The 19,041-nt window shown below is 37.7% G+C and overlaps 1 protein-coding gene across 3 annotated transcripts in view; it reads right to left on the bottom strand.

Annotated features, from left to right (window-relative positions):
• The window catches only part of EP400 (E1A binding protein p400), a 50,017-nt gene that overhangs the window by 4,064 nt on the left and 26,912 nt on the right, over nt 1-19,041 (bottom strand). For 2 of the 3 annotated variants that reach the window (XM_068910956.1, XM_068910957.1), the window contains 30 exons: nt 18,319-18,483; nt 17,127-17,294; nt 16,635-16,726; nt 15,537-15,835; nt 14,595-14,797; nt 14,338-14,507; nt 13,935-14,131; nt 13,582-13,693; nt 12,580-12,723; nt 12,103-12,261; nt 11,744-11,827; nt 11,333-11,464; nt 11,183-11,227; nt 10,920-11,073; nt 10,222-10,463; nt 9,492-9,665; nt 9,201-9,248; nt 8,048-8,184; nt 7,424-7,480; nt 7,218-7,296; nt 6,434-6,634; nt 5,334-5,379; nt 5,131-5,240; nt 4,320-4,524; nt 3,646-3,809; nt 3,103-3,309; nt 2,605-2,800; nt 1,919-2,049; nt 1,064-1,231; nt 301-378 (listed from right to left, as the gene is read on the bottom strand). In XM_068910956.1, coding sequence (XP_068767057.1) covers nt 301-378; nt 1,064-1,231; nt 1,919-2,049; nt 2,605-2,800; nt 3,103-3,309; nt 3,646-3,809; nt 4,320-4,524; nt 5,131-5,240; nt 5,334-5,379; nt 6,434-6,634; nt 7,218-7,296; nt 7,424-7,480; nt 8,048-8,184; nt 9,201-9,248; nt 9,492-9,665; nt 10,222-10,463; nt 10,920-11,073; nt 11,183-11,227; nt 11,333-11,464; nt 11,744-11,827; nt 12,103-12,261; nt 12,580-12,723; nt 13,582-13,693; nt 13,935-14,131; nt 14,338-14,507; nt 14,595-14,797; nt 15,537-15,835; nt 16,635-16,726; nt 17,127-17,294; nt 18,319-18,483 — 4,367 coding nt within the window. The remainder of the gene's footprint in view (nt 1-300; nt 379-1,063; nt 1,232-1,918; nt 2,050-2,604; nt 2,801-3,102; nt 3,310-3,645; nt 3,810-4,319; nt 4,525-5,130; nt 5,241-5,333; nt 5,380-6,433; nt 6,635-7,217; nt 7,297-7,423; nt 7,481-8,047; nt 8,185-9,200; nt 9,249-9,491; nt 9,666-10,221; nt 10,464-10,919; nt 11,074-11,182; nt 11,228-11,332; nt 11,465-11,743; nt 11,828-12,102; nt 12,262-12,579; nt 12,724-13,581; nt 13,694-13,934; nt 14,132-14,337; nt 14,508-14,594; nt 14,798-15,536; nt 15,836-16,634; nt 16,727-17,126; nt 17,295-18,318; nt 18,484-19,041) is intronic. The other variant, XM_068910955.1, reaches the window with a different exon arrangement.

Below are 19,041 nucleotides of genomic sequence, written 5' to 3' on the forward strand. Positions count from 1 at the left end.
AACAATTTTTTTTTAATTTTCAGATCTAGAAAAAATATAAAAAGCCGTTTTTCAACTTATCAACAGTGACAAACAAACTTTGCTCTATCTAAAAAAGTTTTACAGACTAGAGGATATATAGCAGCTGACACTCAGTAATCACACGATTCATTTTTACTGGAGGGAAAGATACTTGCTACATTCTTCAACAACACTGCATATGGCAGACATAAGGAGAAATATACACATATAATCTTCCCAAATAAATGAGCTTGCAATAGGATCGTGTTTAGTGCGATCTTTGTTATGAGCAAGACATACCTGTTGAGAAACTGAAACCATCTGTTGAATGTTTGCAACAGTAGCCTGTTGCTGGACCACTTGTGGAAGCTTTGCAACCTTTAGGGACATGAAATAAAGAAAGAATTAGTCAAAATAAAATCTGGCTAATAGCAACAACACATCATACCACAAAACAAAACGAAACTTTTAGATCAGTGTATTGAGGAACTGAGGCAGGATGGGAAGAAAGAGTCACATTTTCAGTCTTAACTGAACAGCAGTCTTAACTGCAACACGCTTTCATTTCCTCCACCAGTTACATAAAATTAAGGAGGCACAGAAGTTCTAATGGCCTACATTATCTTAGATATACTTTTGAAAGAGTAAGGTTTCCAAATCCTAATTCTCTTACTTATCCCTTGGTTAGACTAATCTAACTGTGCAGAAAAGATAGCTGTCAGCTATTCTTGGCTGCCAAAGGTTGGACCAGGAGATAGCAGCAGAAAACGGGAAGAACTCTGACTGAATGTTCCCTAGTAAGCACAGCTGGAATCCACTACTTAAGAAAAAAAGAGTGACATAATTGACTTCTTTCAAAGCAGAAAGGAGAACTTACAGCTCAGATGGTTCCTCTGAGCTGCTAACAAGGCTGCAAATTCAGCATCAATTAATTTTATTATAAAGTCAATTTATACAAACATGTAACTAGAATTAGTAAGAGTAGGGGCTAAAATGCTAAGTCAACTGTCATCTTTACTGTTCTCCAATCACAGTAGAGGCTAAAGGTGTAAACCTGTGTTACCTGTACCTGAATCTGGGCCTGCACTTGCTGGGTTCCACCTGGTTTCTGGGTTTGGGAAATCGGAGTTGTCAAGAACTGCGTTTTAATGGCAGGCTGTGTAGTATAAGTTACTTTCTGTTGCTGTGAGGTCTGCTGTTGGGCTTGGACCGTAACTTGTTGAGCATTTATCTGCAGAAGAGGAGAACGGCATTGGTGACTATACTATTTATATATATTTTTTAAAGAATAGGTATGCAACTGATGAAATTAGCTATATGTAGTTACAGAAGCAAAATACTCTCAAGCTTAATAGTAGTAAAACGGGTACTGGGAGAAAGCTTTCACGCATTTATACAGGCATTCTGAATCATTTAAAGCATTTACCAAAACGGTTCTCACGCACGCACACACACACACACACACACACACACACACACCCTGTCTGAAAAATCTATAACCTACATCAAAACCACACTGATGGCTGATTGACAGCAAAGTCCATGAAAAGATGACATTTCAGGAAAAAGCATATTTGCACAGTGTGTGTCAAAATCTTTGGAAATTGTCCATATTTGGCTATATTAGAAGAGAACAAAGAGAATCTTAATCTTTGCTTCTTAAAATAGAAAACAAACAGAACAGTTTGGGGCATGAAAAAAGAAATCAAACGAAACAATAGTCCTATTGAAAAAAATATGAAGCCCCTGGCAAGGCACATGAAAAACTGGTCTATCTACCAGAAACCAATCTCTTCAGATATTTAAGATTCACCCACAGAAACGTTAACTGACTATCTAGGAGTGTCGTAATTCAGAATCAAAGCTTTACAACTACAGAAGCATTACAAAGCTCAAAGAAAGAGCAGACAATAAATACCTTTTGCTGCACAGTAGCTTGACCCTGTGCAACCTGAGGCTGGATAGCTTTCTGTTGCTGGGCTGCTTGATGATGCTTAAGTTTTAGAAGCTGCTGGACATGCAGTGGCTGTGCAACTACTGTCTGGCCTCCTGAAAATTACAAAAACAATTAGTAATGTTAAGAGTGTTCATTTTACTGCTTCGTCCCAATAATCACAGCTTACAAGCACAGATTGTGTTTTTTATAGACTTACACATCTGCATAGCTCTTAGCACCAATAACGCACTGATTTTAATAGGAATAAGATATATGATTCTGAGAGTGGAGTAAAAACACCAATGGCACTTGAGTAAGCTAAGTTTGTGTTCTAACAGTAACACCTACAGGAAAAATTCTGTTCATACTACAAGAGAGAGTTCTGAAATACATACAAGTTTTCATATCTCCATTTTAAATGTAAAAGAAGTGATGAAATTACTATAGCTTTATTGTTAAAATTGTATCTGCTCGCCTACTCTTATGCATAGATTTAAATTTAAAATAACTATCTGGCTAAAGAATCATAGTAACCTCCAGATTAAATGGAGTAAATGCAATTCTCTTGGTTTTTGAAACAAATTTGAGCTCAAGCTCCTACAAACACCCTAGCTTTAAAGAAATGGGATTTTAAATTATACTACGTTTTAGCAAGTCTCTTTACCTACCTGCTGCCTTCTGTGGCTGCCCGATAGCAACACTAATGCCTGCGACAGTAACAGGGAGCGTGGTGACTCCCGCAGATGACACAACAGCAGCTGGAACAGACACCACTGGCGGCTTTGCCAAAGCAACCTGTGCTGTTTGTGGAGTTTGGGCCTGGATCTGTCCTTGCGCTTGAAGCTGGGAAGCAGGAACACGAGTCTAAGCAGTAAGGAATGAAGATTACTGTACTGGCAAAAATATATTTGCTGCATACATCAGGTCACTGTAAAACGATAGTTGTAAATGTTTCTGAATATAATCTCTCCTTTACACTAACACCAGCTGACATTGTGTCTGAAGGGTAAGTGCAATTTAAAGCTACTTGTGTTAGCTGTATCTTTCGTACTGCGTAAGTAATGTAAAGGGCATTTGTGCACACAGATGACTGGCATCCAGTTGATTTAAATTAGCAAAGAGAATTAGGTTTTTAAGACTGTTTTGCAAAGTCAAAAACAACTTACAAGACGAGCAACTTGCAGGTTCGTCACAGTAGTGCCTGTGAGAACTGCACCAGGCCGAGGTGCTGTAACAGCAGTGAGTTGTTGAGTTTGCTGTTGCTGTTGCACTTGTACTTGGGCTGTTTGTTGTTGGGCCCCTTGCTGTGTCTGCTGTGCTGCCTGCTGCTGAGGAAGCTGTAGTTTCTGCTTCTGCAACTTGATCAGCTGCTCCTGCAAAAATAAAACACTTCCATCATTTCCACTTTTTTATATAACTACCAGAATAGGAACGCAGGTGAAGCTGCAGCTTTCAAAAAGTAAAGAGCTAAGAACGCAGCTTTTTTACACAATAGGTTGCAGCGCTTCATATTCTGACTTACTGCCATAGTGTACTACTTGAAATGGCTATTGGGCTCCCCAAGTTCATGAAATTTTAGAAAGATCAAATTTAAGGAAGAACTCCACTTCATTCTAGTCCAAGAAAACAAGTTACAACAAACATCATTAATGACGCTTGCAGTAACAATGACTGTAACATGCCATGCTACTACAGGAATGTTTCCTCACCTGTGACAATTTCCCTACAGTTTTTATTTGAGCTGGAGACTGGGCTTGTGCCTGAGTCTGAATCTGTGGCACTTGCACCTGAGCAGCCTGCTGCTGTTGTTGCCTGAGAAGCTGGAAGTGCGCGGGGGTGATTGTTTTGCCAGACAGTTGGACTGTTGGCGTAGCTGTGAATAAAGAGGAAAAAAAAAGGTTCTGAAGGAAGATTTTCAGCATTCAATTTAATTCACTGCTTTGAACTGAAAAGCTGCATTGTTAAATGCGTATTTTTCTGCTCCAGCATAGTGTCTGTGGTCAAACTACAGATAAGAACACATTAGCATAAACATGATGAAAAAGCAGAGTAAATAATAAATTATACATTCCTTTCTTCATAATGGTTTTTAGCTGAGGCAGTCAATTCCAATACTGTACTGCTGGTTTATTAATAATCATTTTTTAATTGTAATGCCTGGAGACTAAGCAATTCCCTACTGCAACACTTTATCAGAAATACTCACTGGAGAAAACTGTAATCTGAGCAGCAACAATAAGCAAGTTAAAAATTGTAGCATTGCCAACAAATACAGACTTTCAATATTGTGGCTGTTCAAGTGGTGGTCAAGTAAACTATAAGAATTCTGAGGCTCTTTATGTACCCTAGGGGAAAAAAAAAACCCTAAACACATGATTATTACCTGGTGTAACCTGAGTCACCAAAGATCTTGTCTGGGTCTGCACTGGTGTTAAGTTTGTAGTTACTACTGCAGATGCTGTCACTGATGTTACTGCACGAACCCCCTGGGTAGATGCTATCGTCACCAGCTCTGTGGAAGCAGCAGGTGCTGCTGCAGTCCGCTGCTGGGTATGCACCACTTGTGCAGTTGCAGTGCCTCCCGAAGTCTAAAGAGGAACAAAGCCATTATTGCTCACAGTTTTTGCACCTCGCATAATACTACGGAACCTTCTGGAAACAGACTGTACAGTTTTAGAAACAAACATCAACAATAAAGTAAAGTAGGCCCAAATCTTCCTAACGCACCTATCCGGTCGGATATTTCTCATCATCAGGTTCTCGTTAAATCTTTTTCAAACAGGCTGATCACCAAGACCTTAACCACACCAGAGTAATTTGATTTTACTACCTTTCATACTCTTGTTTTATCTTCTCTAGTCTTATACCCTCAAAACAATAATCAAGATCATAACAAACAAAGCACAGAACAATTAAGAGGCTGGAAATGACAATGACATGATCCATTTTCTATCACAGCGCTAATTTATTAATCATTTTTAACAGTGCTATCTGTTAGGTACTATGTTCTCTGAAAAGCTGTCACAGTGTGATCAGATTTTTTGGCAGGAAAGAGGGGTTGCATCCAGAATCACATGAAGTGGGCGAAGAACAGTTCCTGCTAACACAGAAAGCTAAGGCAGAAAACAGATATGCTGATACAACTTGCAACCAAAATCAGATCACGGACACAACTAGCATTGCAATCTACTCACAGTCAGTGTTCCAGGTATAACAGGTGAAGCCAGACGTTTATTGATGGGCTGAAAGGTAGCAGCAGGGACTCCAGCAACTGTATTCACTATGACATTTCCACTCACTGTAGCTGAAAACAACCCGAGATTAAATATGAGATTTTAAAAAATTAAAAATCTGAATGTCCTTTCATCTCCAATGTCCAATTATAAAGTCTTCTTACCAGTCTGTATACTTGTCCCAGTAACTGCTGTTTTGATTGTGCCCGCCTATTTAGAAGACAATTGAGGTAACCGTTCAGAAAACAATTAAAAAAAAACCCCGAACATAGCTCTTATGCTTCTGTGCTGTTCAACGCAATGTTCTATGCCAGAAGAGAGAATTTAGGAAAAATACAATAAAATGCATAGATATTTCTGTGATATTTCACGCATTTTACTTAACACAACTCATGCGTATGTTAGGGTTCTGCCACACAAATAAGCAATGGGAGAGCAGCTGAATGGTAAATTTAATATCATTTGATATCCTTGATAACAAAAGAAGGGAGCAATATCTGGCACACTGCAGATAACAGCTCACACACAAACATACAGTGATGCTTGTGGGTCATAGCCTTTTCTCTGTCTCTTTCTGCAGTACCTGCTGTACTCTGGACCTTCAACAAGCAAATTAAGATCACCATTGCCTGCGTACATTAACATGCAAATAGGGTGGGCTCTAAATAATACAAGCCTCAGACCTGTCACTCAATTTATTAAAACACACTCTAGACTTAAAGAAACCATGAAAATTTTGTGTATCTGCACTAATGCATCCTAGAGTGGCTGCATTAGGACCTACAATGGTTTTATTCTACTTCCCCAGCACAGGTTAATTTACTCAACCTTTGTTTTTAGCTACTTTAGCAGAATCTCTTAGCAAAATTATTTTATGCTGTTACCCACTAAAACCATACCCAGCAGTCTCTTTATTCTCCTTATTCTCCAAGTTCTCCGGATAAACATTTTTCATTTACTGTGTAAATGCATTTGCTCAGATTTTAGTTAGTGTCTAAACTTAATGGGACATAAAACCTTTACACAGGACACAGATTCTTTTCACCCCAGAATGCCAAGGCCTACTGTAATCACAATATGAACACAGCACTAATAAATGAGCAAAAAAAAGATACCTGGCGAATTCAGAACAGAAAAATAGTTGTCGTCTCACTATACCAACCTAAAGTTCTCACCTTCTGAGCAAAAACTACTCATGCAAATATGATGCACAAAGAAGAACAAAAATTACTGTATCAGAGGCACCAAGCCTTCCCTTTCTTACCAATACTGCCGTGTTGGCCACAGTAGTTACTGCCGTCTGTACTACTGCCTGCGGCTGCTGAACTACCTGTGCCTGAGCCTGCGGCTGAGGCTGGGCTTGTGCTTGCTGTACAGCTGGTTGCTGAGCTTGCTGCTGGCCAGCTTGTTGCTGCTGAGGTTGGGGGCCTGTCTGTTGCTGTGCCCTCTGCTGTTCAGCCAAAGCCTAGGAAATCAAAGTGTGAGCCTCACAGTCTTCAAAACAGTGCACATAACAATTAGGATGTATTAAAAAAAAAAAAACTTTCATTCTAAGCACGTATTTTATATAAGCATACAGATAGAGCATACAAATCTGACCTCACTGTAACTTTCCAACTCCAAGTTCCACGGACTAACTAGTTTCAAACTATGAGCTGCGCATTCTTGGTTATATGGCTTAGAGCATAACACAAGCAAGAGATTTACCATCAACAAGCAAGGAAAAGTATCTCCTTCTGAATAATATAAGACAGGAGGATACAAACAGGCAAGAATAAAATAAGCATAGAATTTTTTTTTTTAAACATATTTTCCAAAAAGGTGCTTGTGAAAAAAAAAAAGCATGAATCAGACATACAGGCCCAGGGAAAGGTCCTGCTTCAAGACTAGATAGCTAAACCCTACTACATATACAACTTGCGGCTGTATGTGACACCTACTGTACCAGCAAACTTCTCCCAGGCTTCAGCTTTTCTTGTACTTCCTCTACCTCCTATCTAGTTGTTCAATTACTGCAGTCATACACATAGCTGAGATGGACACTGTACCTTTTTCTCTTTTGCAATACGTTCTGCTCGGAGGGATGCAACTTGAATCGGAGGAAGTGGTTTATCATAGTTGATTCCACTATAAACAATGATAAGAAAACAAAGCATGCAATATTTTAGAATTAAAAACCGAAAGGTTGAAAAAAAACAAACAAACACACACTTTTCATTCTATCTGTAACTCCTTTAAGAGAAAGAGTGCCCACCTTTCTGCAAGCACAGATGCATGTTTTGGATTCTTCTGGAAAGGATTCATGCCAAGTCTGAAATTGAGCACAACTGTATTACTGGAGACAGAAAAACCTTAAAAACAGCATTTAATTTCACATGTTTTAGTAGATTACACTGCAGTTTTGGTGAGGTTTTCATGGTATTCCCATCATCACGGTATTCCCTGTATATAAATAGACATTTTAAGAAAGACTTACAGTAAACATTAAATGAATATAGTAAAAGTTACTACAGCAGTATACACAGAACACCATGTGCTACTAAATAACATAAACCTCAGAACGTCCGCAATTCAGGTAAATGGAAAGCGTAGTTTATAAAGTAGATTAAAAAAAAAAACACCACAAATGAATGCCTTTTTGCTCTTAATTACACAAAAGAAATTAATGCTATGAGTAAAAGTTAACCCAGACACGTGAAATACAACAGTGTTCCAATGACACAAGGCCAGGACACAAGGAAAGAGTTCAAGAGCGCGGAAACAAAAGAGTAGTTTGAAACAGCGTGTGAAATAACTGCTGGCTGTGAGAGCAATTCAAAACACAGTATCTTGCAGATCTGGGGAGACAGGGAGTTTGGATGATCCCAGTTAAACTTACAGAGGTTTGATAGGTGGACTTCTTTTCCCTGCAATCATTTTCATCATCTCAAAATGATTAGTATACAGTTGCGTGTGGGTGGCACCCTCATCTTGCGCATATATCTGATTGGTGCGAAGCGGGCGACTGTTTTTAGTCTAAAAATGAAAACAAAACAATTTTTAATTGTGAACACACCCACACTGTATTTTGCCTATGTATAAACACATGGTGCACTTGTAGATTATTTTAAAGTGTACTCCAACATATCTATCACAGACTGGTTTCTGCCTCGTGTCACTCATAACTTACTGTTACATAAAACTCTATGGGAAATATATAAAGAAAGAGCAAAATAAGGAGCAGTTCTCACGGTCACACTGGCATCAGCACTTAGGGACATACAAAATGGCAAACTCTAATTTGAAAAAGAATCTCTGCTTTAGTTTAGATTTTGCAAGTTTAATTCAGTATCCAAACCAAGAGCCCATTAGTTTATAGTTATGCATAGCGCACACATAGTATAATAAAACCATCACTACACTGCTCTCCTAACAAAGCTACGTTAACATCCAGCACACCATGCCATTCTAATATATGCCTTCTCCTAGGCAGCAACTGCCAGTCAGGGACAAACCTGCATATTAGTCAGAGAATGGGACTACAGTCAGAAGTTCTAGACTCTACACCCAGTTCTGTCACTAATTTGCTGTATTGTTTGGAAGAAGTTGTTTATAATCATGGAATTTATTTTTGTTTTGGTACCATATTATCATCCCTATCTACAGAGAGGTGCTTCAAGCATTAAATTCATTATAGATTTGTAATCCACTTGGACCCTAGTATGAAGTACATTCTTATAGATCTTAAGTATCATCATAATAATCAGGATAAGTTACATGGTAGTTGTTAGGTGGAAAAATACCCACTACAGTTTAAGTTAAATCACAAACTTCTTGCATGATTTAAAATTTATCTATCAAATCCAAAAGCTGAAGTCTGGTGTCAATCCACTGTATCAACAAAGAAAGGAAAAATAAATTTGGAATTTTAATTGATGTTTCAGAACTCAAGTAACACTCAACATGGATCTCATATGAATTATCTGCCCACCTCCATTGTTGCTAAATACCACAGTGTCTAGATTTGATTTTGAAAGAATACCAATGCACACCTTATAAATACTTTTTGTCTTCTTTTTAGGATTAGCTTCGTACATTAGCTGTAAAATAAGAAGGAAAGTTAGATGATCTTTTGTGGAAGATTTTGTTCAGGTGCTTTTTCTTTTCAAAGAAATCACATAAAATAAGTGGAAATCCTGATGAGGATAATTTTATAAACTTTTAAAAGTCATTTATTTACACTGTTGAAACATTTAACAAAAATAAGTGTTTACAGAGATAAGGAAAAAAAACTCTACAAACTTAAGGTAAAAAAAGAGACGCATCATTCTATGTAAACTCACCTTTCCTTCTTCCCTTGGAATAATGACATTTTCGTATCTGTTTCGGCATTGTTTTGGTGAGCGATAGACTCTGCTGCATGAGTTAACAACATCACTAACAAGGTCCCAATTGGGAGTGTGTGCTGGTGATACAACGGCAAGATTTAAAGGAAGTTCCAGTAGCTGCTTCACTGCCTAGAAGAGATAAAGGTACAAAAACTTCAGATGACAAATCATTCCAATCTTCCAAACCTATCCTTATCTGCATTCGTCCATACACCATTTCTGCAACGACACAGATAGCTTATGGCTCAGGCCATGGGTTCACCTATGTTCACTGAGAATAAGTAAGCATAAAAGCATTTTATGCAGACTGATGCACAACAAAACACTTGGAGATTGGTATAAGAGGAGCACACAGCTGCCGTTCTAGTGTTGCTCCAACACGGGCAGAACTTTAGCTCCGTTATCCAACGTCCAGTCAGCACAACTAATCTACGACATAACAGGAAGTGGTCCCTAGAATAGAACTGGGGCGTATTCATGCATTACGTTGTTTAAATTTTAATTTGTCCTTAAAGGAACGCAAGTGATACACAATCTGCTTCAAATTACGTCAGCAAAATGCCAAACTAACCATCAGGAATTAAAAAATGACCTTGAAGAGATGATGTGCAGAAAGAGCCATTTCTGAAATTAGAAGCTGAAATACAACACATGATAACAGCAGAAAGTGCAGGTATCACCTAACCTGCAGAAGCGCCCAGTCTTCACTGATCAACCACTCGGGATTATCCTGTCCAGCCTCAGCTGCCGGTTTGACAAGAGTCGGCAAAGGCTTTGCAAACTGTGTTTGCTGTTTCAACAAAATGTTTTTCTTCTGCTCTTTGCCCTCTCGTCGCATTTTCAACATTCCTGGAGTTGCTCGGTCAAAAAGTGAACGAGGAGGAATAACTGTCTCTCCATGACGCTGCTTCTTCTTCCTACCTGCAGCTACGATAAAAAAGAGATATTCTTAGTAAACGGTTACTACCTTTAACTCTTCTGCTACTCATAACAGCAAACTGCTCCTCTTTAAACTATCTAAAAGCATATCGAGTATTCCACACTGCCTCTTAAAGGCACACTGTCATAATGAAATATAATATGGCCAGAGCCTTTGTAAAGTAATACCACACTTGTCCTTATTCACACAGGAGAATGGCCGTTTTCTAAAGCTGTCCTTTTTAAAGTAAAAATACCCATATGTTTGAACAGCAAGACACACTATAAAAACTGGGGTTTCCTGTGATTATATTGCTTTAAGACCACTATGAACAAGAATTTTTATCTCTTCAAATCTGCCCATTTGATTTTTTTGAGGCCAGACATATAGTCGCAAGCAAAAAATCATGATTTCTTTCTGACTTTTACCAATAGATCTCATAACAGTTTTGAACAAATATTTACCAGATGGATCAGTTTTGTGTCGTTTACGTTCCTTCCGGACATACACTGGTGGCAACTTTGATTCCGGAATTGGGGTGGTATCATACATCAGGCACATAACAGAATCAATATAAATATCATTGTCATCTTGAGGTGGAGTGGGGGGAGTCCAAAGCTGCACAGAAGGTAACTTGTAGTTAGTGCAATGTATTAGCTAACAATTGATCTTTATTTCTCAAAAAATAAAAAGCCTGTTTTGACTGCTTGATGCTACGTTTACATACTGGCATTACTTCGGTTTGTCCATCCGGACCTTCATAGACATATTCCTACAAAACAAAAAGAAAATACAATTCAAACGATCTGACTGAACTCTGAAGGAAAAGGTATTCTCAGAATAACTGAGAAGAAATACAAAAATGATCAGGAGTTACTTTGTTGTATGCATCCTCCCGAGTGTAGGTGAGAAGCTCCTCTTCATCCTCCCAAAGCATTTTTTGCTCCTTTTCCTTTAACACCTTCATATGCTGAACTTCCCATACTTTCTTTGCAGCTTTCAGTTCCACCTAGGTGAAAAGCCAGGCTCGTTATAAACTTTATCCAGTAAAAGATACTGGATTAAAAGTTGTCAGTTTGCATTTTTATGGACAAATTCCTTAAACTTTGACATTTTCAGACACAGAAAACTTAATTTCTTAATAGATGCCTTTCATAATCATTTAATAAGAGATGTTTTTTGGTCACTGTGAGGATCTTTAAACCTCCAAAATAAAACATTGAAAATTTAACTCTGCTAGCACGTACTGTGACAGAACAACACAGAATAGAGAGGTCTGTTGTTTTACCTCATTCAGCCTTGGCTCATTCTCATCAACAGAAACGTGGAAGAGCTCTAAATAATTCAAAGCATACTTCTCAATTGGAGTAAGCTGAGAGAACACATTAAGGAAAAACAAGTTAGTATTGCAGATAAAAAGAAAGAAAAATTAACTGAAGGAGAGTCCTTTAAAGCTCTCCTTGAAACTAATCCCCCTTTCTAATGGCTTCACAACTTAAGTCAGTAGGAGATTTCCCATCATTTTATTGGAAGGAGTATCAAATCCATAGAAAATAAAGCTTCTGTACGGCAACACTGCAAAGAAATTGTTATTTCTTTGAACTATATATTACTTTTTAGCCAAATATTCATGGAAAGGCATGGTACCTGATCCACAACAGCAACTAATTCCTGCAACTGTGAGGGCTCTTCATTGTATTTTGTCTCGCAGAGCTCTGAGATTAAAGGTTCAATGCTTGACTCAGGTCCTATTTCTTGTACCTGATCATTTGACTCTTCATCCTCTTGTTCAATACTGTTGAGGGCCTTTCAAAAACATGTATTTAAAAATAATGAAGACTTCAAAAAACATAGAAAGAAACCTAATGAGAAGTTCACTAAAGTCCAACAGAAATGTTTGCAGTAAATCTCTGCTGAGGCAGGAGGAACACTCCCCAAGAAAGTATACTATTCAATAACGTGCTTTTCTAATTTTTTATAAGAAAAATGAAAAAAAAACAACATCAAACTAACAGAAAATATGGATAAAATTTACCCAAATAAAAAAGATAAGGCAGTTGTTTAATGAAAATGTCACACTGCTGTATCTTCTCCCCTCCTCACTAATATGTGTTAATTCATTACCTCTATGAACGGTCTTGCAACTTTAGGTGAAATGTTTTCTGCTGGAGATGGCTCTTGAGAAAGTACTACAAATTCTTCTGCTTTCACTCTAAATCCAGAATCCTCCATAGGAGAATGAACCTCAAACAACTCCTGAATTGTTTGCTTGATAATTAGAAGAAGAAAAGAGAAATACGTTCACTTTTCAGGACCACTCTGTTTTGTTTTTTTTAAATGTTATTTTAATTATCTCAGGTTCAAGTGAACTGATAAACTGTACACTGACTAAAGGAAAAAATAAACCTCTATCTCTTATATCTGGAAAACTGTCCATTGTCTGTTCTGTAATCTTCTCTTGTAGGACTATAGAGAATAGAACATAGAATAAAGCGTTAACAGATAATTTAGAATAAAGTCGGATATATATGCTTTACCCTCTGGCACTGCCATACCAGCAGGGGCAGAAGAGGATGGACTAGCTTCATCAGTGCAGTCATAATCATCTGTACCTTTAGACCAGCAACGGAGAGCCTATGTCACCAAGCGTTATATTTCACATTTTTAAAGTTGTTAAAACTTTTATCCTTGCAAGCTCTGCAGAACTTGGTAGCCAGAAAGAAGGCAGGATACATTAAGTCACAAGGGTGATGCCTGTGCATCACTGCCAGTAACAGAGCATTAGCAGATAGCGCCACATTCTCTCAAACACTATCTAACACCTAAGTTAAAGCAATCATGAAATCTAAGATGCTTATCTATCAAATACTAGTCCAAATGCACTTCCAGTAAACTTTTATTAAATACTCCAGAGTAACTTAAAAAGATTAAACTTAATAACTTAAGTTATTAATTAAGTAATGATGACAGAAAGACATCCTCTGTCCTCTCAAGTTATCCCACAGGATGTTGGAGAAGCTCTACGTTTACGTGGGTTCAAAATCTTCTGGATAAATTTTTAAGTTAAACTTAAAAAGATTAAACTTAAGTTAATCTTAAAAGATTAACTTAAAAAGATTAACTTACCTGTGTTAAAAAGGCCATTGAATAGTCATTTCCCTGAGCAGCTACTTCTCTGATCAAATCTTTTGTGCCATTTTTCAGAAGCTTCTCTTCTACAGAATTACCACTGACAAGCCTAAAGAAAAACAAAAAGAAAATCTGATAAGCCATTTTCAAAATGACTTTCAGAAACCAAAAGAGAAATTGCCCTCAGAGAATAACACTGAATTTGTAAAACGTGGTGGTTTGGGGGTTTGATAGTTTTTTTTGATTCTGGTACAGGCAGAAAAAAAAACTGCTTACTGCCATCTCCGCTTTAAAGAACTAACCTTACATTAAAGCACGTTAAAGAAAAGTCATTTATCTGCAAGCATCACCTGTATATATGGATGTCTTTACACCTCCCAATTCTGTCACACCACTCCTGAGCCTTTGCATCCATTACTGGGTTTAGGTCGTTGTCATAAAACACAACAGTGTCTGCCTCAACAAGGTTGACGCCAGTGGAACGACTATGAGAGGAAAGGATGGCACAGAAAATGCGCTTGTCTCTGTTGAAACTTTTCATCAACTCCTACGTAAAGGCAATAAAAGCAGACAGTAAATAAAACCATACACCAAAATAAATTCACTATAGCCTAACAAAAAGAAGACAAAAAAACCAAAACAGCGTTTCAAAACGTGTAAGAAACAAGGCACATTTCCTTACCCACGCTGCAGCGTACAAAAGCCTAGGGAGCACTTCCTGCTACATGGGGACAAACGTTAGTGCAAACTTACCTGCCGTTGTTCATGGTTAGCGTATTCATCAATCCTCACAAACGTGAGGAAATGGAAATTCAGGAACAACTCCAGTATGTCCAACATCAGAATCATCTGCGACAAAATCAGCACACGGCGCCCTTCAGATTTCAACTTTTGAAGCAAGATAGCAAGAGCTTCTAATTTTCCTGTATGTTAAACAATAAAAACAATAACGGTTACCTCCTGTGAGACAGCAAATCACCAAAATATTACCACCAAAGGCCTTCCTTCACCTGAGTCATACTGCACCAGCCGGAGGTCAGGGAACTGTAGCAAGTGTGGAGTTGTAATCTGCTGCAACTGATGCAAGTGTGGAGCTGCCTTCTGCTTAAGATTGTGCTTAAGGACTTTCAATCTGTGACTGTATGAAGGGGGAGGATTCGCTACATACAGACACGGGGGAGCAGCAACTGCAGCTGGCAATACGAAGAGACCCCTGTGAAAAGCATAAAAGCAAACACCAGGTTAAGAAACAACATACAAAATGATCGTCTGTGGCAATAATCTTTAGCATGTCAACAGGCTAACTTCACTGTATTATTTAAACACCCTAGATATCCTTTGTTAACGTTACAAGTAAGTTGCTGTATATCTTCAAAGCACTGGTGTTTTCTCTCTCTTTTCTTTCTATCAGATTTGATGATAGCTTCCATTAAGCTGTTTGCATTGTGACCACCGTATTCAGTGACTGGAGCTCAAACACAAACACCAAAGATCATATCAGGCTTACTAAAAACAATTTAAAAAAAAGTTCTTCTAATTGCACTGTATGCTCCCAAGGTACTGCAATGATTTGCTCTGCAAACAATCCATTAAATGCCAGCTCTAGCTAAACTAGCTTCTGCCTAAGTCTCTGTGCCTTAATTTTTGTTGGCTGGATCCAAGCCTTCAGAGGTACCTAGTCAAAACTAAATCCAAAGCATGGGGATGTATGCTGAAGCTTCATCAGCTGAATTTGGATCTGAATTTAGAAATGAGGCACTGAACACTACTATTATAAAGATCCTAAAATTAAAAAAAAATCGTTATTTTAATGCTCATATTGCACATCATTTATTTTTAAATAAATCAACCTAAACCAAGCAAGCAGGAACAAGGCTTTTGAGCTGTTTTGAAAATAACTATTTTGGAAGTAACTAAATGTGGTAAAGGTCTATGAGGCAGTCACACATTACCTGTTAACAACATCCTTCAAAGATTCTTGTTGCTGAACCAAAGTCAGGATCAGTGCTTGCAATGGATCACTCGGGCCTCTGGAGGCACTTGAGGAAAGACAACAGTTCACGAAACCAGCCCACCTCCAACTGTTCTCTTCACAGGAACACAGCTGAGGGAACTTTCTTTCACCAATCAAAGAACAAACACTCAACAAGTCTCTGCCATACACTGGGGCTTTCGAACAACGGCGCTCATTGCCAGAAAATATTCTGTCCAGACGCTCCTTCAGAAGCCGGTTCTTTTCTTCATATGTTTCCTTTGCCAAAAAAAGTTGAAAAAATATTTGCTGCTTATAGCAATCACTTAGGAGTTTGAATTTCTTTAGAAGGAAGCTATCAGGATGAGAGTAACGTATGTTTTATACCACCACCATCCATGCCAGATCCTAACAACTATTTGGATCCAAACACGAGATGTTTAAATTTTGAATAATATTTGAAGATTACTTTTAAATCCAATGCATATTAAAAGCTCAATTCCATTTTAATGTAATTTCTTATCAGTTTTATAAAAGTACGTTTCCATAGTTTTGCAAAAACAAAATTCATCATTTATATTTGAAGCATTTTGAGTAATGCATTAAATATTGATAAGGTGCAGTTTCTTGCACAATTTAACATATATTTGATGTTTCCCAACGTTTCACGGGTTTATCAAGTGTCTTTTTTTAAAAGTCATTAAGATTAGAAATATATAAAATTTCCCCAATTGCCTTTGTGTTAGAAATATACAGAAAATCTGACGATTCCCTTATCCATGCAGTACTACATAATTATGATATAGCCCAGTTATAAAATCCTGTCTGTCATCACAGCACAAGCAGTCTGCTAGTTGCTGTGGAGTTTACATACCAAAATTTAACTTAAGTATGGATTATACATGAAAATGCATCAGATTTGTCTACCTGAAACACTGACAAAATTTAGTTTTACCTATAGTATAATCATCAAAGTTACTAATTAATTCCAGCTTTGTGAGTTATAGCTTCCAACTATCACATGACTTGGTATCAATCCTGAAAAGTTGTTTCTACAAAGGAAAATTCAGTGAAGTACCTGTGATTGTCCATGTGTAGGGACTGGTTTTAATGCTGCTCCCATGTCACCAGCTGACAAATTAGTAACTGCAGTTCTACCTGGAATACAAACTGAGGATAAACCTAGTGTTTATATATTTATTTTTTTGCAGATCGTTTTCATTTATTGTTTGTAGACATTTCATAGCTGCACTAAGTCATCAGACAAACTTTCAGTCTAAACGGCCATCAGGTATTGCAGATTGGCATCTGACAGATATTTATAACAACTTTCACAAAGATCCAAGAGAGACCAAAACATAAGAAGAATGGAATTTTACTTTTCTCTTCACAAAGATCTGTTGCATCCACAATTTAGTCAGAATGGCAAGCATAGCGCAATAGATACTAGCGTTTAAAAATAACACAATAAACCAAAAATAGGTTGTTCTAACTTTTCTTAATGAAATCACATTAACAAGATCTTTCAGGAAACATACTGATTCCTGAAAATTCAGGCTAGAAATCCTACCTTGCTGTGTCATTGCTGTGGAAGTTGGCACACCTGCTTGATGCTGGTTTCCTAAAGCATTCAGAGCATTCTGAACAGTTCCAGCTTGGGAGACTGTCTGCATGACAACTGGACCCTGAGGTCTCAAATACTGCTGACCTGGTGCTGAAACAATTTGAAGAACACTTCCTGTAATGGAGGAGTTTGAAAAAAAATTAGATTGGATAGAGCAGAAAAGACTCTCTAGCAAAAGATACTACTGGAACAATCAAGCTTATAGGATACCTGATCCAAAGCAACTAAACACAGACTACCATTCATAGAAGGCAAAAGACAACAAGGATCCTAGGTAGCTCTTCTCTCTACAAAGTATAACCAATAGATCATTACTTCTCCAAACTATGTTAACTTTTCTTAGACAACTTCATTATACCAATCTGATTTAAAGTTCCATAATCTCTGATAGAAGGAAAACGCCTAAGTCTTCACAGTTAGAGGAGTTTCAGGACCACAGTTCGAGGTCAGGATATTTTTTATTTACACGTGTATGTGTGTGTGTGTGTGTGCGTGTGTGTATACACACACACACACACATATATCAGGATATAAATCTAGGTATTTTACATGGAATTTGAACAAAATCCAATCAACTCAAAAATCCTCACTTAACGTTCCCTCCATTTACTTTGTTGGCCAAAACTGAAGCTGCCTCTTCAACAGAAAATCAAGTTTTCCGGGTTTCTTTGATTTCGGCAACACACATAACACCAAGAGGGGTGATTGGAGAGCAAAAAATATTGTAGGTGGAGCATTCAGGTGACGGTAATAGCTGGATCAAAACACAGAGGTACACTGATCTTATAGCATTATTTTTAACATTTCAGAGCAAACTCAGAATGTCCTCAGTTTTGTATATTTATGCTCATCAAGTAGTTTATCTAAAATTATGCCATACAGTTAAACTGAGGCATTCATGTGGGCGCATACTCAGTAATAAAATACTGAAACACAATACACAAAAATAAAGTAACCACATCTTTCATGCATTTGACATGCATTTCTTTTCCGTGTGAGAGCCACCTCCTTATACCTGTCTCACACAGAAAACAGAGCAGAACAGTACAAGTATTGGGGGAAAAAACCTCCTCAAAGTTAAGTTACCAAAAACTGAGCAGTCTAAACACTGGAAAACTCCCTGTTTTGAATTAAGTACCTTGTAACTGCAGGGGCTGCCCTGCAGTGAGCTGGCGAAGTTGACTATGTGACAAAGTAAACTTGTTCCCTTGAAACTGCAGTGTTACAGGGGTCTCTGGCTGAGCGATTCTGCCTTGTGCTCCTGCTATAGAAGCCAACTGGGCTATTTTTACTACCTCACCACCTGTTAAAGAGGGAAACAAGCATTAAAAACACAAAGAGGGGGCTACTGTTCAATATTCACAATTCTCAGTTTTGGTTAGTAAACTGGTGCTGAAGCGCCTTCCATGCATAATTATACTTAGTGCATCAAAAGTGTCATATAAAAGTTAAGCAGGTATTGTTTTCTATACTTATTGGACAAACTGGAAAAAAGTTGATTGTTTGAAAGCTAAGAACATCAACATTTTAGAAGTTGTAACTTCACTCGTTAGCAAAAAAGGTTAAGAGCTACCTGAAAACTCATGTGACACTTTGTAACAGAACAACTAGAGACACTAAAGTGATTTCCACTGCCTTTTCAAGAGCATCAAGAAAGGTTTAAGGAAGACAAAAATATTCATGCACACAGCAATATAAATACACATTTTAAATAGTCTGAAGTTTAAAGTTTGCTGATGAAGCATGATTTATATTAAGCGATCTGCACTTAGACAAACCAAAAAGCTTTAAAGTGACACGGACTAAGCTTTTTGTGATTTAAATGCAGAAAGGTTAGAGGCATTTGGCATTAATTATTATG

This window comes from Struthio camelus, chromosome 17 (assembly GCF_040807025.1).
Source record: "Struthio camelus isolate bStrCam1 chromosome 17, bStrCam1.hap1, whole genome shotgun sequence".
NCBI lineage: Eukaryota > Metazoa > Chordata > Aves > Struthioniformes > Struthionidae > Struthio > Struthio camelus.